Here is a 25,762-nt window from a genome sequence, read left to right as displayed (position 1 = left end):
GTACCATATGTCTATCATGAGATTTTCATACAAACTCTTTTTCATGATTTCAAATTAGCGTCATTAAAAACCCAGGTCCCAAGCATGCAGAGTCATGTAGCAAGACCTACCTGTTGACCCATTCAGACCTGCGTATAGGTTTTGAAAAGAGCATGGGGGCAGCAAGGTTACTATAAGATCTTTGCTTTTATTTTTGTTTTCAAAAAGATTACAGAGAATTTGGCAGTGTTGAGATTACTCTATATCATTTAACACTCTTAAGAAATATGCCTACTTTTATGGAAACTATGGAAACACTTGAATGAAGTACGGAGCCTGTCACTGCAATGTTATAAACTGCCCAGCAGTAATGTCATAGATACAAGTGCTTGCAGCCAACAGCTCATGCTGCAGCAGTATCCAGGTGAAACAGTAGAGGGCTGGTCTCAGTTTCAGAAACACCCCAGCCAGTCAGATTACTGCAATATATGATACTCCAACATCATATATGCACAATGTCTGTGCACGTTATAACTTATAATTGCAATGTTGCTGTTTGGTGTTGTGAGAGCCTCTCTGAATTGAGTGTTTGCATCCAACCTGAGGCCCTCTTTTTGTTTTCTTAACAGTGCCAATTCAACCGAGCCTGCTGTCGGAGGCGGGCGGACAGAACACTGAAAGTGCACTGACGAGCACCCGGGCCGTCCAATGGAAATCGAACGTCTCGTTCAAACTAGCCAACGGGAGCAGAGGAGCGCCACGCTGCGCCTCTCAGGGCCCTGCGGGGGCGGTGCCTGTCGTCGACGGCCCACCCCTCAAAGCCGCGCGTTCGGTTGCACACAGGCTGCAGTTTCAGTTTGTTTTATTCACCATTTTGAGAAGCTGGAGGTAAAAAAAAATAAGAACATTTGCGCCTGGAGGACAAGTCGGTGTCGTCCTTTTATTCCCACGCGCTAGCTCGGACGGCGGAGTTGTGCGTCAGCCTCGCTCCCCTCGGTGATTTTGCAGAGCGGGAATCTATATTTCTGCCCCCCCCCCTCTCCTGTGCTTTTTTTTTTTCTTCTCCCCCCTTTCTTACATCCCTAACCTCTACAGTATTCCTGCAAAATGTCAAGACCAGTGAGGTAGGTGTGCTAAATCCGTCCGCCTGCTCGACGCGCGTTAACAAACGACACCGCACCGGCGGGCGTCGAAGTTAACGTGCACGTCTCGACCGTGTGTGTGTGTGTTTGTTTTAATGTGCTGGGAATTTGTTTATTTCATGAAAAAATAATGGGAGCGTGCGCGCGCGCGTGTGTGTGTGTGTGTGTGTGTGAGAGAGAGAGAACCCTCGTTTTTCTAACATGGATCCCGGCGGTGGGGACTGTTCGCCATGTCTGGTGGAGCTACGCGCCGCCCGCCGCCGCGTCGTGTCCGCCGTGCTTTCAAACGGCTCCGCGATGTTGCACCGTCGGCCGCTATGTAGGCCAGGCGGAGGATCGGTCGGCTTGATTTACCCAGCGCCGGTTTCAACCAGGCCTGCCTTGTTAATATGTCTCCGACTGAGAACGAGAATATGGCTACCCATTCATACAGGGGAAGCTATAAACGCTAGCACCCCCCACCCCCCTTCCACACACACACACACACACACACACACACACACACACACACACACACACACACACACACACACACACACTGAAAGGAGAGAAAAGAACGACCGGAGGAGGAGGTGGTCGGCCTCGGGATTTGATCTTGTTACCGCGCAGACCGGGGGCACGTCGCGCCGTCGTCTCCATTATATCGCATCGCATTGCAGTGCATTCAAAACGCGTTTGACTATTACTATTACTATTATTATTATTATTATTATTTTGTGTAAGTTTTCTGACCAGCCAACGAAAGACCGAGGGGGGGAGCCGCTCCACATTTTTCAGCGCCAGTCGTAAATTAACGCCGCCGGCTGATGTCAGAGGAAGGCGGAGAACTACAAGAAGCCCCCCCCCCCTTCCCCCGTGATTAGAACGTATGAGGCGTCTCCAGTGGCCCTTTTTAATCCTAATACTCTATTCTAAGTAATTTCATGCAATCAAATCTGAGGTAGAAGTTGATCCCTCGAAATCTCGCGGTTTCCTGTCGTGTGATTGCCTCACGTGATCCACACAGCAATTTCTCGCCCCCATTGGAAATGGTGGACGCCGTTTGGACTCAGACGTGTCCCCGGAGACCGCATGAAAACGCTGGTGAGGTCGGATGAGGTGTGAATCACCATTCACCCGTCTGGGACAACAGAAGTACAACCAAAGGCCGAGCGATGTGGATTTTTGGAGGCCGATATCGGTATCTGGGAGTACAAGATTCCCAACACATTGGCCGTTATATATGTTTTTTAAATCTGTCAATGATTCCTATGATGTCGTTATCAAACCTTTATGACAAAGACATTTAATTGAGGCTCGATATTTTAGTTTAACCATAAACTTTATCATAAAATACCGTAAATCGAGAATACAAATATAACCAAATACATAGAACGTACAACGAACATTTTACATAAAATATAAACATAAATGCACATTTAAAGGCTCAAATCAGTTGGCCCGTAATATCGGGCGGGCTCTTAAAATGTCGTCCGATACCGCTATGTCTGTGAAAGGCTAATATCGGCCGATATATCGGTATCGATATTCATTTTATGCAATCAAATCTGAGGTAAAAGTTGATCTCTCGAAATCTCGCGGTTTCCTGCCGTGTGATTGCCTCACGTGATCCGCAGAGCGATTTCTTCTTGCTCCCATTGGAAATGGTGGACGTTATTTGGACTTACCATGACTTAGACATGTCGGTGGGACATGTCTAAGTCATGGTAGGGTTGGATGAGGTGTGAATAATAATTCACAGAGTTGGGACAAAAGAATTACAACTAGAGCCCGTCTGCAGCATGTTGGCATGTTGTAATTAGAGCCCGGCCGATATTAGCCTTTCACAGACATATCGGTATTGGACGATATTTTAAGAGCCCGACCGATATTACGGGCCAACTGATTTGAGCCTTTAAATGTGCATTTATGTATACATTTTATGTAAAATAAATGTTTGTTGCAAGTTCTTCTTATTTGGTTGTATTTGTGATCTCATATATCTCTTATAGTTATTTATGATAAAAGTTTATGGTTAAACTAAAATATCAAGCATCAATTAGATGTTTTTGTCTTAAAGGTTTGATAACGACATATTAGGAATCATTAACAGATAAAGAAATATATATATCGGCCAATGGATTGGTATCGGAAATCTTGTACTCCCGATATCGGTATAGCGATGTGGATTTTTGGGGGCCGATATCGATATTTGGGAGGATAATATTCCCGATACCAATGCATTGGCCGATATATATATATATATATATATATATATATATATATATATATATATATATATATATATATAATTTGATAATTATCTGTAAATGATTCCTAAGATTGTCGTTATCAAACCTTTATGACAAAGATATATAATTTAAGGCTCGCTATTTTAGTTTAACCATAAACTTTTATCATAAATAACTATACATTTAGAATACAAATACATAGAACTTAAAGAAACATTTATTTTACATGAAATGTATACATAAATGCACATTAAAAGGCTCCAATCAGTTGGCCCGTAATATCGATCGGGTTCTTAAAATACCTTCCAATACTGATATGTCTGTGAGAGGCTAATCTCGACCGATATTAATTTTATGCAATCAAATCTGAGGTAGAAGTTGAAATCTCGCGGTTTCCTGCTGTGAGATTGCCTCACGTGATCCGCATAGCAATTTCTTCTCGCTCCCATTGGACGCTATTTCGACTTAGACGTGTCTTTGGAGACTGCATGAAAACGATGGCAAGGTCGGATGAGGTGTGAATAATAATTCACCGAGTTGGGACAACAGAATTATAATTAAAGCCCGAGCGATATGGATTTTTGGGGGCCGATATCGATATTTGGAGAACAAGATTATAGATGCATTGGCTGATATACAGTATATTTTTTTAATCTGTCGATGATTCCTAAAATGTCATTATCAAACCTTTATGACAAAGACGTGTAATTGATGCTTGATATTTTAGTTTAACTATGAACTTTTATAATAAATAACTCTAAATTGAATGTAATTGAGGCTCTATATTTTAGTTTAACAATAAAATCTTATAATAAATAACTCTAAATTGAGAATACAAATACAATCAAATACATGGAACTCATAACAAACATTTATTTTACATAAAATGCAAACAAATGCACATTTAAAGGCTTAAATCAGAGCTAATATCGGCCAATATATCGGTCAGGCTCTTTCACATAGATATCCGCTTCGGCCGCAATGTTTACAGCCCGACCGATATATATCGGTATTGGCCAATAATATCTGATATGAGCTCATGTTTGATGATATTCAAGTCAATTTTATGTGTATAGCGCCAAATCATAACATGCATTATCTCAAGGCACTTTATATAGTAAGGTTAAGACCGCAATATTACAGACAACACCCAACAGTTCCCACAATGAGCAAGCACTACGGGCCAACTGATTTGAGCGTGGGCCTGTTGCTTTAAGTTCCGTCAGACTGATTCTTATAATAAAAAACAATAATACTGACAAACAGTTATAGATAGACATTGATAATAATATTAAAATCTTGCATACAAAAATGTACATACATTTTCTTGCCTCAAGTAAATTAAGTTTAATTCCTTAATTAAAAAGTTATGTCTATTTGGTTATTTATGATAAAGGTTTATGGTTAAACTAAAATATCAAGCCTCAATGAAATGTCTTTGTCATAAAGGTTTGATAATGACATCTTAGGAATCATTGACAGAATAATATACAATGGTCAGGCTCTGCATAACAGGGCTGAATATCTACCAAGTGCTCCACAAGGTAGTGTTCATAAAGGCGGTTGCCATTTGTGTGGTAAATGAATCAATTCTTTTTTGAATAATAACTTTCCTAATACTTTAGGCATGCATTGATATGACTTTAACCAAGACCGATTTAAGTACCTGAGCTGTGTAATAGCCCTATGTGTTAAGCTCTTATTCAACAACTTGTGTCAGTATGAGCCCTTCCCCGTGGTCATGGGTAACCCTTCAAAAATAATGTGTAACGGTCAAAATGTTTGTAGTAATGCACAGGTAAAAGTGAACTGTCATCATGCCAGAGCTGAGAATCCAGCTAACTGACTGCAATGGATCAGTCACTTTGGATATGTGCACAGATGATTACTGCAAACCTGGTTTTGTGTTGCATTTACATCAACAAGTGGGAGCTGCACCAAACAGCAGATAACCTCAGACCAGCCCAAATTCAGGCCCTGGGATTTCTTTGAAGTGCCCTGGTACATAGATCGGTCTAGGTTTGGTTTAGGGACTGCAGGTGATGGGTCACTAATGGTACTGAGTTCTGCAGATGCAGGTTTGCTCAATTACACCTGTACAGGACTGAGGTGTGTGGAAGTCACTGTGATAAATAAGATCATATTTTACACCAGGGGTTGCTGTCACGTGAATGTAAACAACAGGCACAGTGAATTTAATTGATTAATGGTGCGTTCACACCGGACTCAAATTATTCGCGTAAGTAGATAAAATACAAAGTGAATGTAAAGACTAGACGCAAAAAAAAAAATTTGCATCATTGATTTAGGCGACGCGAAAGGCGCGAGTAGCAAAGTGCAAATTCGCGTGAGTCGCTCAAGTTGAAATATTTGAACTCGGGCAAAATATTGGCTTGACGTCATAGCCAATCCTCCCTCCTTCAACCGTCGTCAGACGTCCTGTCATTGTATCATGAATGGAGGATCGCTATTTTTGCTGTGTGCAGCCCATGTTGCTATTTGCATCGTTACCAGGTGAAGAAGGAGAGGGATTGGCAGAAAGCGAAGAGGAAGTTGGACGCTAGCTAGCAAGTTGGCCCAAGGTTGCACAACCGCCCTGTGTAGCTTTCCCCCCTTCAACAGTTCATGTTGTTGAAGTTGTCGGACAAGTGGAAGGAAGACGGGCAAATATTCGAGCGAATCACCAAATATTTGCTTGTGGTCAAACTCACGCGAGCAACGGTGTCCGGTGTGAATGCAGCATAAGAGCTCACCCACCCACACACACCTAAAACCATGCACAGATTGGATGGTACTAATGAATATGACCACATGTGCGGATTTATACTCTGAATGCCTTTTAGTGCATGTGTGCATTAGGGTTGGGCGATGTCAACTGAGCTGGCATATAATGGCAAAGATCACTGTGGACAATGCGAAGGGTTGTACAGGTTTGCTAAGCGCTAATAATCATCAGCCAGAATCATTAGACTTACCAATGCCGTGTAGAATCGTCAGTTGCATCTAGGCCTTTCTGATAATTACGTTATCGAAACGTGGGCGTTACAGCAGCAAAGTGGATAGCAGAGTATAAAAAAGCAACACGTGTCTACATGCGTGTTTGTTGACACAAGAATGAATCTCAACAACAGTTCAGCAGGCCTGGCTGCTTCTTTCTTCTCATCTGCTCTTGATAATTAATCTTTTACTGGTTTGGTTTATAAATTTTCAGGAAATAGGGACATCTTAGTATTGTTCTAAGGGCACCATGTCTTCAAATTGCTTGTTTTGTCTGTGCCTAAGTCTTAACTTGGATCGCGCAATGCCCAATAGGCCTATACTTCAAGCTCACATGATTTAGTATGGCATCCTACAAATTGAACTTCCATTCGTATATCAGGAAGTGAAGCTCAAGCTTATTTTTGATCCATGATCTTCTGTATTTGGATCAAGAAGGTCATATAGAATAATATGTGTAAAATTAATTAATCTACAGATGTTATTTCAGTCCGTCAGACAGTGACTAACATTTAAATAATTAAAGTTAAGTATCTATCTGAGTATATGCTGACAAGCGAGCTTAAAGGACTCTGATCAAGGCCAAAAAAGCATCATCAGGTCATGATTCAAAATGGATAAGAAATAAGTAATGGATATAATTTACCGTCATAGCAGAGACACTGGAATTTTGGGGTGGGGCATGGGGCCCCAGCTGTGAGTGTGTGGAGTGGGGGTGGGGATAAGACGCTGGGCTCCACACCAGAATGATTGTCAGAGATCAGCGACAATCATTCTGGGCGGTGGTGTAGGGGGCTGTTACTTTTTACAAAAATCAAACAAATTTGACATGATGTGCAATTAGTTCAAATGTGCACAACAATAATTATTAAAGTACTACCTAAAAAAAAAATATATATATATATATACATACATATATATATATCTGTTTTGGAAGAAAAAAACACCATCACAAAATTCAGAAACAGTTTCCACTGTATAAACCTGTAAACTGTTGTCCTGTTGTTCTGTAAAATGTAATTATAAGAAATTATCTAACAGGATAATTAGACCTGTAGTGAATAGCTGCTTTCATAATTTATAAAAGACAACTGCACATCACAAGTTGGCAGAAATACCCCCGAGTCCTCAGTGGCACAGCAACCAAAAGATGAAAATATTTCCACGATTTAATAATTGTGGGGGCCCTATATGGCTACACGTACTGTAAGAATTATTCAATTATTCACCAACAGTATATGACAGTAGCTAAATATTTATATAATCAAAGGGCCAAGTACAGTACATTGTGGGGGGGCCTTATTGTTCTTATTTTGTTGATATTAGCTGTCCTTGCCAGGGGCAAAATAACATATTGTATAGGGAAGCAGACCACAAATTCAGCAATGATGGGAACAATAAATCAAATGCAGCCTTCCAGGCACTGTGTGTTTAGTTAAACATCTAACAACTCCATTATCTGACGTCACAGCCCAGAGAAGTCAAATTCCTTGTTTCGACTGCTCTCTGTGTTGTTTGGCTATGAAACACCTTAACTTATGATTTTTGCAAGGAACACCTGCCTCCTAAGAACCCACGGTGCTCGAGAGTAGCTACACATAAAGTCGACGTTCCCGAGCATTGTTGGTGACTCAATACATTCACCACGATCTGAATCAGGACTTCTTGCACCATTTAAACTATCCCAAAAAACAAGTGAGTAAATAGTCATTACACCGGTGAAAAATGTCGATTGTGTTTCCCAAAACTCAAGATGATGTTTTGTTTTGTCCACACACCAAAGATATTCACTTTACTGTCACAGAGGAGTAAAGAAACCAGAAAATATTCCCATTTAAGAAGATGAAGTCAGAAAATGTTGACCTTTTCTTTCATAAAAACTACTTGAATCGATTATCAAAGTAGTTGGGATTCATTTAGTAATCGTTAACTATCGATTAACTGTTGCAGCTCTAAAATTAAGAGTAGCCCTTCTATTGTGTTGCCTGAACAATAGTAGATGTTTTCTTGTCAAAAATAAAAATAATAGCGGGTTTCAAAAAATCGGCTAAGCGTGACACAGCAACAATGGTGACAGGAAGAGAGGGCGAGAATTTTTATCACGTCAATTTTTGTAGCACTGCTTATAATTCATAATCTGTTTCCATTCACTGCTGGAAACTTGAGAATGGTGCCGTTTGTTTTCTTCCGGAAAAAGGGTCACGTGTGACAAATCAGGGAAGACTGCGTCCTGACTGAAGAGACCCAGTCAGGATGTGTACGTGGGTAGTGGGACAGACCCGTGACTGGTCAATCGACCTGCTCTTTGTAACCTTTTACTGCCCCAGGCCACCGAGCCATCGGTGATGTTGGTCCCTGGTCCATGACTGAGACTGTGTGCATCTTACTATATCGACCCCGCACAAACAAAAATGTCTTCCTGTCTACAGTTTGTTGACTAGTGTTTGCTCATTGTGGGATTTGTTGGGGTTTCCTTGTAATATTGGCCCCTACTATGTAAAGTGCCTAGAGACTGGATTTGGCGCTATACAAATAAAATTGAATTGAATAGATGTGAACGGTGATGTGCGGATTAAAGCTTGGCATGCATGTCACTGGCTGCTGTTGCAGGTCTGGGCCTTTTACTCTTGAGTGTCAGTGTGCCTGCGTGTGTGTGTGCGCCTGTTGATGTAATTTAAGTGCTTGTTAACATTTACGACACTGACACACTCCCACCACACACACTAACTAAACTGCTCCAGCGTGGTATTTATTCACAAATGCACGGTTCCTTTTATCAGAGAACTTTGTTCTGCAGAGCTCACAAACTGATAGATGATCACTGATTGTTTGGTGTGAACAACGCACCAGATTTTAGTAGAAAATATATCTTAATTTATTTTATCCTTTGTTTTCTTTTTAATATGTTTAGAGCTGCAACAATTAATTGACTAGTAATCGACTGCTAAATTAATTGCCAACTATCTTGATAATCGGTTCAAAATTCTCTATTTTCAGCTTTTTAAATGTGAATATTTTCTGGTTTCTTTGCTCCTATATGACAGAAAACTGAATATCTTTGGTGTGTGGACAAAACAAAACATTATATTGACGCTTGGGAACCACAATTTGCCTTTTATTCACCATTTTATGAAGCAAGCGTCTAACCGATTAATCGAGAAAATAATTGACAGATGAATCGATAATGAATATAATCGTTAATTGCAGCCCTACATATGTTCATAGATGTGTATTGCATATGCCAGGCAATACCAGTTTTGTTTTAAAGGTCAAACACCCTTGACTTCCAATAAAAGTAGGAAGGGTGTAATTTAAAAAAAAAAAAAATAAATAACAATTCTCAGTGGTTTTGACAGGAATCATTGCGCAGGTGTCAGCATTGCCAAACGTTTTTTCAAAGGTGTGTGTTACCTGAACTAGAGTTGGCTGCTGTCATCCGAGGCTTCCCTCACACACTTTGCCAAATTAACCGTGGAAACTGTAGAAGCTAGACCAGTGTCCTGTTCAGTGGCCCCAGCCGGAGACCGTTTATGGCCTCTCTCACCAAATTATACATCCCTGAAATTCACACACAGCTGACGAGATGCTCCCCGTTAAATCGCTGGACATGATGAAATATAATAGCTCCGTGGCCTGCACCCATTGACACGTCTAATATCAGAAACTGGCGGCAGAGCAATTTGGTCGTGTTGTGAATGTAATCTGATGCAATATGTGTTGTTCTTCACAGGAACAGGAAAGTGGTGAACTACTCACAATTCAATGAGTCCGACGATGCAGGTAAGAGGCTTCATGTTTGGACAAAATCTTCTGTTACCATCACTTTGTATAATATTCTACATAATGACATCCATACTCTGATAACTGAGAAATTGTTAATGATAAAATAAGACAAAGTTGTTGCTTCATGTCCTTAATTAAATAATTGACAGGACAAAGTAACTCATTGCCCACAATTTGGTTAATACATCTAATCGAAATTTAATGTTTAGCTCCCACAGTTGAAACAATACAGCAAAATGTATTTCATTCATCATCTTCTGGTGGTTTACACTTCCACATATTGCTCAACCCTGTGTGGTAGAATACACCGATGTTGATGCCAGTCACATTAGCACAACACTGTAACTACGATCTTCTCAAATCTATAGAATATGTAATATTTTAACAAATAAACACATTATTATTATTATTGAAGAAAATCAGCCTGCTATTTATTAAGTCCTCTCGGGATGGCAGTCAGTCTGTTCACATAACACTGATCCTAGTGTCGCTGCATCTGAAGGCCGCTAGCAAGACTGCAGGCAAATCAGGCAGATCTGTTTCTCAACTCAGACCTGTAGGACAGACAGTCTGACAGTTGTTCAGACATAACCGACCGATCTGAATGGGTTGCTGTGCTAACAACGCAAGTATCAGTAGCTATGAAGCAACCACCACTCTGGGTTTGATGTCTTTGACATCAGTCTCATTGAGAGGGACTCAAAATAGAAATCAGATTTGAGCAGCCGGTGTGTAGACTCAGCCCCGCAGACATCCCATTGAATCACATTTCAAACCACCTCTGAATGTGATTTGCAAAAACTTTATTTTATGTAGTTTTTTGTTTCTTTGGTGTCCACTCCAGATAAAGGATTTGGGCAGACAGTCTCAGGGATCCAGGATAACCGTTTTTACTTGGAGCGCTGTAGCCCCCTTTTTTAGGGGCTACACCTTAAATCAGCCTTCAACACAATTATCAACATTTTTGCCCATTTTAACTGTATTACTGATAAATTCTTTGGTAATAAATAAACAACCTACAGAAATCGCAAGTTGCTGTTTATGTTGAGTTCACAATAAAATTTAATTTAATTAGGAAAAGGGTGAATGGTTAGTTTTGTCATTGTTGAGTGAGACGTTACCAGGGATCAAAGTTTAAAAAAAAATGTTTGTGACAGATTTCATTTTTTTTTCTTCCTTTTTTTTTTCATTTTCATTTTGCCCATCTTCCTTTTTAGAGGCCACTTAATTCCGCCGTGCAGCGCTTCCCATAGGTTTTCATGTAAAACTGTGGATATTGTCTACACACCTTTGACCCTCAATGCCTGCTTTCAAGGTGAAAGTATGATATTTAAGCACCACCCAACACATTGCTGCTGTTCTGTAACGCCTCCGCGAGCGCACCCACATCAGGTCCGTCAAGCCCTCGCAATCCGGGCACCGCCCCATCGGCAGAGCAGGTGGTGGAGATCTACACTGATCTCATGGCCTCTCTGGAATTTAATTCCTGCCAAGACACACTGACGAGTGTCGTTGACGTGACCCCCGCAGTCGACTAATCACTCACGGACTCTTCCCCCTCTCACACACATTGACCTACACTGTCGGACTCGCTCCCTCGTTGGTTTTTTTTTTTGAAAAAGAAAAAAAAGGCTACACATTTGCAGGTCGCAAATACTCTCAAACAATTGTTGCAAAATGCCTGAAAAAAGACTGCCTTTTATTCAGTAATCCTATGTTTTCAGACTCAATCTGATTCTTCTGAGGACCAGTGATGGGTCACACAGGGCCCCCCCCCCCCCCCCCCACCCCCACACACACACACACACACAACCTTCCTTCCAAAACACAATAGAGGTCCATAGAGGAACTCCCTTAATCACCATTGCAAGTCAAAGAAATGTAAAGAGACTAGGACAAGAAACTCTTTGTCTGTGAACTTGTCCTTGTTGTGGTTGCATGCGGCGAGTGAAAGACGAAGGTTGTCCTTTCTCCATAGATGAGGAGTATGGTGACAATAAGCCCAAGAAGGTGCGCACAGCCCCTCGTGAGCCCAAGCACAAGCGCTCAAAGAACTCGCAGGATGACAGGTGAGCCCCCGGCAGACGGTGGTACAACTGGTTTACTGCTGTGATATGTGTGATAAATTGGCTGATTAGATGGATATTTATTTTTATGTGCACACGACACATTAACATATGCTAAGATGGTTTTGAATCAATCCTTGCGCCATCTATGGTTTTGAACCACACCAACAAACTGGTACAGAGAGGAGCCGACGTGGCGGCAAGGATTCAAGCAGCTCCTTTGTGAGCAGATGGGCACAGTCAGCACTAAGACACCAAGGTGTAGTAGTGCGGGTACATCCAGCTGCTCTGCTCGGTCTGCATACGTGTCAGACAGCAGGGCTGGTGGGTGAGCTGTAAGAAAGAATGGAGTCAAGCTGCACTCGATTCACCATGGACTCAACGTGTGATGTACCTCATCTCTGAAATCACTGTCTGTGGCTAGTGTGGATGTTGGATTCTTTATTAAAGATGTATATGGCAAGCTGATATTATCTCTACTGGACTCTGGCACTGGTGTTGCTTATTGGTGCCAATTGTTATCACGGCTTATATTAGTACTTCTCCATAATTTAGTCAATCCAAGGGGAAATGCGTTGACAGTGGCACAGCAGCTGCTCAGAAAACTAGAGTCTCTTCACTTGTCTTGGTTAACTTAGGCCACTAACTACAGTCCACATAATGTAGACAGAATCTCCAAACATGTCGTCAGGGAAGAGCTGGACACAAGAGACTAGCATTAAACACACAGCACAACAAATATTAAATTTTTTGTTGTACTGGGGGCCAAACTTAAATGTACCTAAATTAGATTTCAGTTAACATCAAAGTTGACGTATTTTTGCTTTTTTGCTAAAGAGCTCATTCCTGTCAGTAGCATCCCCTACTGCGTGTTTGTCTTAGTATTTGTTGCAGATATAATCTTTGCCTTGATCCTGGTCTCCCAAGTTGCTCAGCCCTTTTTTCTATTCTTTGTTCCAGTGAGGACTCCGACGAAAAGGTCTCTAAACCTAAAAATGATTCAGCAGGTAAGTCAGTAATTTTTTTTCTGATGTAGACGAGACGGTCGGCTCAGGCACTGTGTGAAAAACAGCTGGACTCTGATTAGTGGAGACTGAACGCTGGAATGCTGGCTCACTCACTTCCCCTCCGTTTCACTACTGCAGAGGACTTTGGCAGCGAGGAAGAAGACAATGACTTTGGAGAGGAGGAGGAGGAAGACGGAGGAAGTGATTATGAGGAAAAAAAAGGGAAGAAGCCGAAGAAAGCCAAGGTGGAGAAGCCCACCAAGAGGGCGCCAAAGAGAAAACGGGCCACAGGTAACTATCCAGTTTCCTCCTCCTACAAAATGAAGTGTTTTTGTACATCTGCTTGATACATGGTATGTGAGATATTACGGAGTCATATGTTCCTTTAGACATATACATGAATCCATTTCCATCAGAAGGAACCTAGTTTTCAAATTCTGTTGATAACAAAAATTTCATGCCATGCGGAAGAGATGTTGAGGGGGTCTTATGAGGATTAGACCAGCCCCAGAAACTAGTGGTAACAGGCTGAAGAGAAAGCTCAAGATCTGGGTTTGATGAGGAGTAAAGGCTCTGGATATAAAGACTGGAGGGACATGGGGTGGAGGGGGGTCACAGCTGGCGGTAAAAATGAGATATAACCGATATAAAGTGTGACAACGTGATTGGCTGCTTGAGATCGTGGATACATTTGATTGGATGAGTGAAAACACTCGCAGTCAGATGATTAGAAAAAAGCAGAGAGAGAGAGAGAAGTGGGAATTAATGAGTCATAAAGATAGTGTTCCTGATTGAACTTAGGCTCTGCTTCATTAAGTTCAGTACCAGTACATGATTAAAAGTCCACACTACAGTAAACTATCTTGACCATTTAAATTTTATAATAAAACCCCAGGCTGGACTTTGTGGTCAAGATGGTTTTAGATTATAATACCACGTACCATTTAATGTCTGTCTGGACAACCTGTTATTGAAGCTTTTCTAATTTGATCCTCTTAAAGGGATGTGCACACATTTTACACATGCAGGTCTTTGGGAGTAACACTGCATATGTGTAAAAAGTCCTGTGTGAGACCTTTTGTGACTCCAGAGGGGGCTGAGTGCAGTCTGATAAATCGAGCGACGTCTCCTGAGTAATTGTGTGTTGGGCCTGAAGACGACCGATAGAATGAAGTGAGATTAGCAGATTTCTGTAGAAAATGTCTGACATTGACTATAGGGACTAGTTTCTGAGCAAATGTTGTCACCATTAGTGTTTTCACATTCCTAACTAGGTGCTCTATTGAAGTTTTTGGATCCAGAGGGTTTCAGAAAACCTGACAGTGAGAGAGAGTGTGAGGCAGCTGAGGCTCCGATCTAACCCTACTCACTAAAGTAATGATGAGAGGAAGTAGAGCCATAAACATCGATCTCCTCAAACATATGAATACAATGCTCTTTGCTCCACCTCCAGCTGATTGTGGCTGATCGTTGTTTTGCCTTCCCAAGGTTTGCTGGAATTGCCTGATCAGTCAGTCGCTGTCATCTGCTCAGCAGTTCAGTTAACTGTTGTTGGCAGCTCATCTTTTGTGTTTAATCTAGTAACTAAATGACAGTCGCAACAATATATGGTATATACGTTTGATTTTAAACCTGCAGTGGGAAACTTTTGTCTCCCCCATTTGGCAGTGAGAGTAATTACACAAGTGCTCTCAAATACAAAGACATTTCCACAATTCCAAGACAATGACTCATTATTTAGGTGAAGTAAATGTTTTGCTTGTTTGGTGAGGACTTAAATGTCTTTAACTTGAAGCTTTTCGGTTAAGTTGAGCAGCAGAATCAGTTTTTTGTTTGTTTGTTTTTAATAACTTCCTTATTACATTTCATTAACATTAAAATGAAGACATTCTACAGGCAAGTAGACTTTTATTGAGACCAAGACGAATTCCGGAAGCGCGTTTCATTTGCTCTGACCGAAAGATTCTGTTTAAATCCCCTACATTGGAAAGTGATTTCCCTCAAATATCTTGACGGTCCAATCACAACCGTTTAACTGATAATGGGTGGGGTTTATACCACAACACGGAGAGAAACAACTTTTGTGAATAACCATGTTGGCTTACGCTCAGTCTATTGACATTTTGGCATCGCTCAACAGACGTCACATGATTCGGTGCTCTCACTGGTTGTAGGTCCAATTGCATCTGGAGGTATTTTGCTCTGCGTCCATTGCTTACGCCTCTTGGAAATCAAAAATGAACCGAGGGGTCCCAGACTAATACTCATTTCCAGTATTCTGCTGTGTTTTTTACCTTCTGTCAGTAGGAACGTATTGCCCTGAAAGCAACTGGAAATGTAAATCAAGAGTAGTGTTGTTGTTTTTAGTTTTTCATATATATCTATATTTGAGTAAAAATGTGTCCTTTTAAATGCATCAGGAGTTTAAAATAGATGTTTCAAACATATGGTAGTTCTGGTTCAACTGACGTGTTACAAAGTTTCTTTTCGAAACACTAAGAATGATTGCGTGCTTCTCCGGACCAGACCTGCAGTTCAGATTGTGACAATGATAAACGATCCCTTTTAGAAGGTCAAACATGGGAGGTAGGGCAGACAGAAATTAGACTGCCAAAGTATGATGATCCATCGGCCTTAAAAGATGTATATCAAGCAACAATACAGAAAATGACTCCAGCTTCTTAATTGTGACGATGTGCTTTTATACCATTTAAATAATAAAAATAAAATTGAATAACCTTGTGGTTTGATCTTACAAGACGTTAGAACATCACACTAGGCCTTGAGAACTGATCAGGGCATTTCTTGATGGATGGTGGATTAAATAAACCGATTATTTCATGTTGTAATTTTCTGAAATATAATGCAACTGTGTGTTTTCATGTAGATGACAGTGATGACGACAGGGAAGTGAGTCGAAAGCGCACAGTGCGCCAGGCGGCGTCCAAGGCCGTGTCTAAACAGAGGGAGATCCTTCTCGGTGATGGAGGCAGTGAGGACGAGGAGCACGAAGACCCAGAGGAACCCTACTTGGACCGTATGTACCTCGTGCACTGTGCACTGGCACAGCAACACCACTTGCACCAAACACTAGCTGTCAGACATTTGTCCAGTGTTGTTCCTGTGCAGAAAAAAACTGTATGGAGCTCGAATGACTCGCCGACATAGTCGATTATGTTGATCACAATAATATATCACCCAAACCCAATCATTAAAAATGTGGGAATTCCAATAATAAGAAAAGCATTGAAGGGGCAATGTGTACCCTGCGCTCACATTGTAGCTACTATTTATACACATTTTATATACTATATTTGTTCCACAACATTTTCACAAAACATAAAAGATCTTTAACTTGGTGTTTAGTGCCGTGGCTTCATTGTAGAGCTGTGTGCAGCTCTCTCTGTGCCTCTCTCTCGAACGCATTGACCGTTTCTCAAAATCAGACTGACCATTAGCAGCCCTGGGAGAAATCCCGCCCATGTAGGTGTCCTGTTAAAAAGTCCATTAGAGTTCAGAATACAGCAAAAACTACCTAGAACTGCTTTCGCTGTGCGCATTAGCACAACAAGCTCAACTTAAAGGGGGCAGTGAGCGATTCTAAAGCAATACAGGTTTTTGTAAAAATCAGCGAATATTTTCCGCACGGTCCGCTAGCTTTACCTTCTGTGTGCACGTCGATTAAAAAAATCCGGGGTTTCGAGTCAGCCCAGGCTCCCTAAATCGAAAACAAATGAAATGGCTCGGGTCGCACCACACAACACTGTCCAAAATCGCTTACTGCCCCTTTTACATCACCCCTTTGTCACATATTTTAATTTGATATCTTTGTCTTTCAGAGAAAGGCATAGCAGAAAATAATCAAAAGATTAATCTAAAATAATGATAATAGTTATTTGCAGACTTGGTAAACCGTAAAAGTCATGCCAGGCGCATGATTTCAGTTATTACAGGAGCTTTGTAGTTGCATTACTAAATCAATAATACCAAGATTGTGTGTGTGCAGCTGATGAGTCTGGCAGCGACGAAGACTTCATGGTGGAGGACGATGATGACAGTGACTATGGCCGCTCCAAGAAGAGAGGCAAGAAGGTGATCCGACGGGGACGGCCAGACAAGAAAGAGAAGAAGAGTCCCAAACCCCGACTAAAGGCCACAGGTGAGACATTCAGTCCCAAAATGTCCCGGTCGAACTTTTTAATCCTATCCGAATTGCTCTAGTGTCACTTTGTTATTATTTTTTATCCATTCATTAAGGCAATAGTTCAGCGTTTTCGGACGTGGCTTATTCGCTTTGCTGTTAGATGAGCAGATTGACATTACTCTCACATCTCCATTTTCTCATCTCACCCCTGCAAGGAGAGCAAACAAGTGTACTTTCTAAAATGTTGAACTATTGCTTTAAAGATCTGACTGAGTTATTAGGGTGCGTTCACAACGGACGCGATGCGAATGTTTGCGGATGTTTTTACTCATGTGAGCAAAAAAGTTTGGTTGCTGGAACATTAGTGCTCCTTAATGTTATTCGCGCTAATATTTGCCCGTTCACTTTCTCCAACAAAACACCTCTGAACTAACAAACACACACACACACACACATAAACATGAACTGTTGAAGGAAAATAAAAGTCAGACAGGAATGCCAATGGCAAAGCTACACAAAGTGGTTGTGCTAACTGGGGCTAACTAGATAGCTAGCGTCCAACTTCCTCGTTCGTCCGGTGTGAACGCACCATTACATGAAGGGTGAGCCGAGCTTGCCATTATGAGAACCGTCCCCACTCGGTCATGGGGTTTGAGGTAGTAAAACAAGTAAAACCTATTCGGCCTCCACAAGGTAACAGAGGCGTCTCACACTATTAATTGAGGGTAAAAAAAATCCCATAAACCATTTATTTCTGGATTGAAATGGCCGACAGTGAGACTGAACCGCAATGCGACGATCACTTACTGGGGCTGAACGATGTGGGGGAAATATTGAATCGCGATTTTTTTTTTTAACAGATATGGCGATTGCGATTTGATTTGCGATTATAATTAGCGCACACACACACACACTGACAGAGAGCGAGATGTGTTGAAGGGGAGAGAGCTCTCTCTCTGTTAGCAGTCTGTCTCTTTAACGAGGGAATAGTCATGGTGTTCGTCACCTCACGGTGCCACGTGAGACATTTTCATACGGAGTGATAGTCTCAAACCACTTTGTGTGGTTCTGTGTTCGTCACTTCTTTCACTGACTTGTTGGCCGTACACTCGTCATGTAGCTGCTGTGGCGCTTTGTCAAGCGCTGATACAGGTTGGTGGTGTTGCCCCGTGAAGTAGCAACGGTAGCACGGCATGTTCTGCACAACACCTGACACTACGCAGCATCGTCCTTTTTAAAACCGACGTGCTGTTCCTCTTCGAAAGTCTCCGCTGTATCAGTTTCCGACTGTTCTGTCGAGCTTGAGGACATAGCGCAGCTTGACTGATGCTTGTTTTTGAACCGAGGGCTCCACTCGCGTATCACGTGACCCGTGTAATCGTGTCCCTTGCGGTTAGAAAATCGCGTTAAATCATATCGCGATATTTTCCCAAATGCAATTAATCGTTTAATTGCCCCCGCAGTGACACCCAGCCCGATGAAAGGAAAGGGGAAGGGGCGCCCCGCCAAGGTCCCGGAGAAGAGCTCACCCAAAGAGGAGGAGGAGGAGGAGGACCCCGAGAGTCCCCTGGAGGACGAAGAGGAGGAGGCCGAGAAGAAGGAGAGCTCCCCTGCCCCCAAAACGACGAAGGAGGCCGCAGGAGGCGAGGAGGAGGAAGACGAGGAGGAAGAGGAGGATGGCTCAGAAGAGGAGGCACCCTCTGGAGAAGACTAGAAGATGGTATCTGTTTGAAGCCAATCCTCATGTCTCTCTCTCTCTGTCTCTTCTCTACGTTTTCTTTTATTATTATTTTTCAGTTTTTTGTTGTGTTTTCTTTTTTTTTTCCTCCCGGTGGCCTGGCTCAATGGATTGGACTAGTGTCTGTGTGTTTGTGCTTCTTTTCGTTCGCCCCCCACTCAGACACTGTGCTCGTGTGATCATATATAAGGAGTTACTGTCCCTCCCCTCGTCATCATCATTTCCGCTCTGCATTTTAAGTATAAAAACTCAGTTTTTGGGGTTTCTGCCTTTTCCAAGAGCTCAACGCTTGTGAGCATCCGTCCCGAGTGTGAACGCACAAGTTCACCAGTGTTTCTCCCCCCATTCATTTAACTGATATCATGATTACTGGGCGGATTGTTGAGAGATTCACAGTTTCAGTAACTAGAGCGCTGTATTTACAGGCAACCACCCGTGGGGTCCGAAGCCTTCGCCCTCTCTCTGGTGCTTGTGCTTTTTTAAACCAGGAGAATATTTTAATAATGCGACTTTTGTCAGTGTTCTTTTTCTTTTTAACTTTAAGTTAAAGCAGCAACTTTAAACTTCTTTTTAAAAGAACCCGACCTCTTGTGTTCAGAAACGAGCGAGGCGCGTTACATTGAAAAGTTTTCCACTGCTGCGTCGTGATTCGAACAGTCTGAGGTGTGTTACTGTGAGTGTCGGGTCACCGCCGAGTGTATGCTAAATGCCCGATCGCCGGCGTGACACATTTCAAGCCGACGCGTATGTACCTTTTTGACTTTGTATGCCGTTGGGGTACTTCCTTTTCTTTATTTCCGCCTTTGTGGAACGGTTTCATTTGTTACATGTTGGGCTTTCTAATGATGCACCGTGCTACGTGACGCATACCTTATTAAAAACACACACACACACACACACACACACACACACACACACACACACACACACCTGCATGGCTACAGCATCTTCTCATTCAACCTGTTGTGCCAGGCACCCTATATCTTTTTTTGTTTTTGATTTTTGTTTTTTAAAGACATGCAAGAAGAGATGTTTCTTTTTCTTTTCTTTTTCCTTTTGAGAGTTAAAAAAATGAATGTTGTTTTTTCTCCTGTTGGTTCATTGTTCTAATTCTCTATTCAGATTTTTTTTGTAATGTTTGTTTTTTAAGAAAAGAAATAAAATGTATCTTGATTTTAAAGAAAAAAGTCGACCCTATCCAATCTGTTCTGCCTGATAGTTGGACCAGCCAGCCCTCCTCTCTCCCTCCCTCCCTCCCTCTCTTACCCCATTGGCTTATTGGCTACCGTTGGTATCCATGTCCATTTGTTTCTTAGAACCTTTTTGTTGCTCACATTAGTGCTTCACAAGCTTATCCACTTTTTAAATCCATAAGAGTCGTACAGTACTGAGGCTCCGCAAGGATTTATATGACTAGGTGGGCAGCCGTATGTGTCTGGCATTCATTTGTCTATTAATGCCTTAATTTTTAATTGAGTTGAGTTTTCAGTAGTGGCTCTGATATCCTCACTGGAGGCCTGAGAATGTAATCTGTCCTCGTGTTTTAAGTCAAATTAGGCTACGAACGAGTCAACGATTTGTACGAACAGCAGACCATCCAAAGCCATAAAAGATCTCGAAAACAAGTGACTCGGAGATCAGGTGCGGCACTTGTGAGATTGAATTTTTTTGCGATAGGTAGTAGTTTGATGTCAAAGCAAAAAAACAAACGAAACAAAAAAATCGGAAAGAGTTGCTGTTGTGGTCTTGGGAAACTAAACCTCATTTATTAGGTGTTTGGTCAGGAGGGATTCTGATTGGTCCCAAGCCTGCAAGAGGAGTCGGTCCTGGACTGGTCCAGGACACTCGGTACTCGTCCCTGGTTCAGAAGCACATTTGATTGTTTTACGACAGACGTTAGCGGGTTACTGTAGTTTTTCTATATTCAGCTCCTAAATTGGCACCCAGTCCTTAATGTCATTTTAAGACAATTGGATACTTGGAAGTGAGAAAAGTGAGAAAATAAAAACGGCGGGAAGAAAAAAAAACTTTGTTTATACCGATGTAAAGCTCCAAGAGCTCTGTTTTCCGCAGGCTCAGTTACTGTCTTGTAGTTCACAGCACCGGGGGGCTTTGAACGAGTGGTCCTCGCCATCATCCCACAGGAGGCACATGGCATAAGGCCGTGAATTTCTCCTTTTTGTCATCCATTCGACGACTTCTTCTGTTGTACTGTTTTCTGACGTTTTTTCTTTTCTATCTACCTTCAGTTGTACTGGCAAATGTAAAAAAAGAAAATGTAAGCCAAGTTGTGATTCTTACCGAAGACAAAGTGGGGAAAGCTTTTTGTCCATAGCGTGGAAAAAAAGGGAACGCTGAACTCTTGAATCTTTTGCATGTTGTTGGAAAAAAGTGCGAAGCGATCATGATGATGATGATGCTGGTAAATGCAATGGCAATATTGTGGTCTTACAAAAAAAAAGTATTAACAACGATGATGTTGATAATGTTTGGTTTCCCAGCTTCTAATAAAGGCAACCTACTTTTTATATTGATTTAACTACTTGTTTTGTGACGTTGAGCTCTGTGGGCTGTTCAGGTGGAGACTGGGGGAGGACGATGGTGTTTATTGATCTGCAGTGCTCAGTGTCTGCCACTTGGCGGCGCTGTGTGCACCTGCAACATGCATGCAAGCGTCTGATCGGATGAACAAACTTTTTTTTAATGAGATTAGTTGCATGACTCGGCCGGATTGGAAAGAAAATAGATTAAGGAAGGCAGTGTACCAGAGGTAAAAAAAGAATATATCCTTGGGTCATTTCTGTGAATATTGTTTACAACTGAGAAATGATCAGTGTGCAACAACAGTGAGCTCAACACGTCATCACGAGTTGCAACAACAAAAGGAGAAAGTATAATGTCTAAAAACGTACTTATGAAATACCCGATTAATGAAATTAGATGGTTAAAAACTAAATGTAATGAGGGTCTGTGCTCATATCTTTTCAAAAACAGCAAGGAAATGTATGGGGCATGGGACAAAATCGACATCTTCCTATGAAAAATGACTATAGTAGAATTCACACAAAACTTTAGCAGCAATTGTTGTATCTTAGACGTGGAGCTTAGGGACGAATCCTCCACACACCATTGACCGACAAACCTTAAAGGTGACATGCAAAAATCACTTTTTCAGTGTTTGTTCACAAATTTGTGTATATGTGGAGTCGCCGGCCCATAAACTAAAAGAAGACCACCCTGTTGTTTTTTGTGAGCTGGCTAAACCCTACAGCCTGGCTCTGAAAGACTGGTTAAGATTTCTCTCCCACTGGGATGTCACAGTTGGTAACCCCGCCTGCAATCTGAGGAATCTCTGCTTTTCTAGTGAAGGGGCTGGCCATTTCCTGCACATTTTGAAATCGGTTGGCCAATCACAACTGACTGGGCCAGCTGGCCAATCAGAGCAGACTGGGGTTTATCGGGAGGCGGAGCTAAAAGAAATCCAGGCGTTTTATGCAGAGGGTGAAAAGAGGAGCTGCAGGAATGGGCATTATGTGAACACTGATTACTTTTCTGAACATTAGAGCATGTGAACCTTTTCAAGTGGTCACCCAAATTAAAAGTATGAACCTGAATATGAGGATTATATGTCACCTTTAAAGTGGTAGGTAGACCATGGTTTACTTCCATATTGTGTTTTAGCCATTGAATACTTTTGAATTTTTACTACTGATTGCAGTTTTGTGTTTGAGAGATTCTGAGCATTATGTTAAAAAACATAGATTGTGTCTAACGTGGGCAGGAGATACGGTGGGGTCCAACAGCCTGAGAGCACTATCAGTTCTGGAGCCTCCTCACAACCAGTAGTTCCCGAACTATTGGGAGGGACCCAACCGGATTATTATTATTTCCAGAAATTAAGTACATGTAAAAGTAGCATATTTTGGCCATATTTGTTACGATAAAATAAAGCAATACATCAGTTACATTTAAAATACAACCTGGTTAAAGTGGTTACATATCAACCCCTCATTTTTGTTAAAGTTCAGTACGCACCAAGATACGTGTTCATTTAATTTACGTCCTGATGAGACTGAACACACTGATGTCTTTGCAGGGCAGGACTACCCCGGCACTCTTCGCCCAGCGGTGGTGTGTCTGTGTGAAGATTTTTTTGAAAGTGTCTGCCCCGTCAGCTTCCTTTCCTTCACATCGCGTGTCCATCTGTGCTGCGAAGCGCTTTTCACTGCTGCTGTGTTAAGACTTTACACACAGTGTCACACACTAACGCACACACAAAGATAAGCGAGAGTTTAGGGTCGCCACAGGACAGACAAATGCTTTTCTTACTCAGAACAACAAAGTAAGTAATTCAGATTTGATTTTATCGTCTGCTGTTCAGTCCCAACACAGTGGACAAACAGGACTGTGCAATGCTGTCAGGATCTACCTGAGGCAGAGGGAGACACGGGTGGTAGCACAAACAGTTTCCCAGAGCGTTGGCCGACATCCTGGAGCAGGAGAGACGGAAACCGGTGTCAGATCCTTTGAGAGGAGCTTCGGTCGCCCCGCTGCAGACACATTCCTGGCAGATGGGAGGGGAACCCGGGAAAGAGATGTTCCCCGGGTGTCCAAATACCCCTGAGGCCTGGCATCTTCGTATTGTCAGAGGACGTGTAGGGAATAACCCTGATTGAAATGGTCCCATGGCAAGAAGAATGCGGACATGCCTCGTGAGGATGGCCAACAGGACCTGGTCCAACAGTGCCATGGTGGCAGGCCTAGATACAGGCAAGCCCGAAATTATTCATACCCCTGGCAAATTTTGACTTAAAGTTACTTTTATTCAACCAGCGAGTTTTTTCTTGATTGGAAATGACACAGGGAAGAGAACAGAATAAGACGATGTACAAGAGGCATCATTGTGTAAAAAAAATTTTTTTATTTACATTTGAACAAAAAGTGGCATGTCCAAAATTATTCATACCCTTTGCAAACTATCACAGTCTATGGGAAAATCCAAAGTTCTATACCATTCCAAATACTCCAAGCTGGTCTAAAGCATCTTATTTACCCTGATTCATTGGGAATAGCTGTTTGAATCAACTCAACAGGTGAAAAACAGCAGCTCTCTGCAGTTGGTTTGTGGACAGTCATGGCTAAGAAAAAGGAGCTCACTGAGGACCTGCGGCTGCGCATTGTGGCTGCTCACAAGTCAGGAAAGGGCTATAAGGCCATATCTAAATGTTTTCAAGTTCCAGTGGCTACAGTGCAAAGTATTATTAAAAAATACAAGACGTTCTGCACTGTGGAAAATCTCAGAGGACGTGGTCGGAAGCCAAAAGTGACTCCTGTGCTGGCCAGGAGGACAGTGAGAGAGGTGAAAAAGAATCCAAGGATCACCATCATCCAAGGCCATCCTGGTGAATCTGGGCTCTGCTGGTAGCAACGTCTCAAGGCAGACAGTCCAACGGACGCTGCACACTGCTGGGTTCAACGGACGCAGACCAAGGAGGACGCCACTTCTCCAGATAAGGAACACAAAAGCCCGCTTGGCCTTTGCAAATGTTCATCTGGACAAAGAAGAAGACTTCTGGTCTTCTGTTTTATGGTCAGATGAAACAAAAATTGAATTGTTTGGCCACAATGATGTGTCCTTCATTTGGCGTAAAAAAGGAGAACACCACCCCCACTGTCAAACATGGTGGTGGGAACCTGATGCATTTGGGGGGGTGCCCAAGGCCAAACTTGGCCTTGGTCACCAGTGGACATTTCAGCACGACAACAACCCAAAACACACAGCAAAAGTGGTGAAGAAATGGTAAGCGGACAAAAACATTAACGTTTTGCAGTGGCCCAGCCAGAGTCCTGACTTGAATCCAATTGAGAATCTGTGGAGGGAGCTAAAGATCAGGGTGATGGCAAGGAGACCCTCAAACCTGAAAGAGTTGGAGCTCATCGCTAAAGATGAATGGGCAAAAATACCAGCGGAGACATGCAAAACGCTTGTCAGCAATTATAGGAAGCGTTTGATTGCTGTAATATATCCAATAAAGGCTTTTCTATTGATTATTGAGAAGGGTATGAATAATTTTGGACATGCCACTTTTTGTTCAAATGTAAATAAAAGCTGAGAAATATTTTTTTCCACAATGATGCCTCTTGTACATCGTCTTATTATCTTCTGGGAGACGCCTGTGTCATTTCCAATCAACAAAAAACTTACTTTAAGTCAAAATTTGCCAGGGGTATGAATAATTTCGGGCTTGACTGTATATCCAGTTGACAGCCCTGTGAAGAGCAGAAAAGGAGAGAAAAGCTGCTCGGGGTTTGGGGGGAGGAAGCAGAAAGAGCCTACCACTAGGTGGGGGGGAGTTGAGCTGGAAGCCTGGAGAAGATGGGCAGTGACGGCCGAGATGCCAAAGGTATCGTCTTCTCCTGGACAAAAGCGTCAGTCACAAGGAAGTGACTGCAGGCGTTGGCATCTAGATGCATCTAAGATTCTGTTCATACCCGTATCAGGTGATCTGATAGTGTGAATGTGTTTCACAGACATTGTGGTGGCCTGCCCACAATGTCAACGCCAACTGCTACAAAGAGGAACACTTTGACCGGTTTACCCGTCTGCACTGTAACTTGCCCCTGTACAGTACGGCCCTGTTCAGACCCAGTGTGTTGGTTGATGCGATCACAAGT

The 25,762-nt window shown here is 42.2% G+C and overlaps 1 protein-coding gene across 1 annotated transcript; it reads left to right on the top strand.

The window, feature by feature from the left end:
- Positions 1–787: 787 nt before the first annotated feature.
- Positions 788–21,615, top strand: nucks1a (nuclear casein kinase and cyclin-dependent kinase substrate 1a). The gene is made up of 8 exons (XM_035631331.2): positions 788–1,103; positions 10,080–10,129; positions 12,111–12,201; positions 13,159–13,205; positions 13,344–13,496; positions 16,093–16,242; positions 17,212–17,364; positions 18,813–21,615. The coding sequence occupies exons 1-8, from the start codon at positions 1,087–1,089 to the stop codon at positions 19,061–19,063; spliced, it is 912 nt and encodes a 303-aa protein (XP_035487224.1). The 5' UTR covers positions 788–1,086; the 3' UTR covers positions 19,064–21,615.
- Positions 21,616–25,762: the final 4,147 nt, after the last annotated feature.

This window comes from Scophthalmus maximus, chromosome 6 (genome assembly GCF_022379125.1).
Source record: "Scophthalmus maximus strain ysfricsl-2021 chromosome 6, ASM2237912v1, whole genome shotgun sequence".
Taxonomy (NCBI): Eukaryota; Metazoa; Chordata; class Actinopteri; order Pleuronectiformes; family Scophthalmidae; genus Scophthalmus; species Scophthalmus maximus.
The sequence above is the reverse complement of the archived record's forward strand: the minus strand, read 5'-3'. Positions and strand labels throughout refer to the sequence as shown.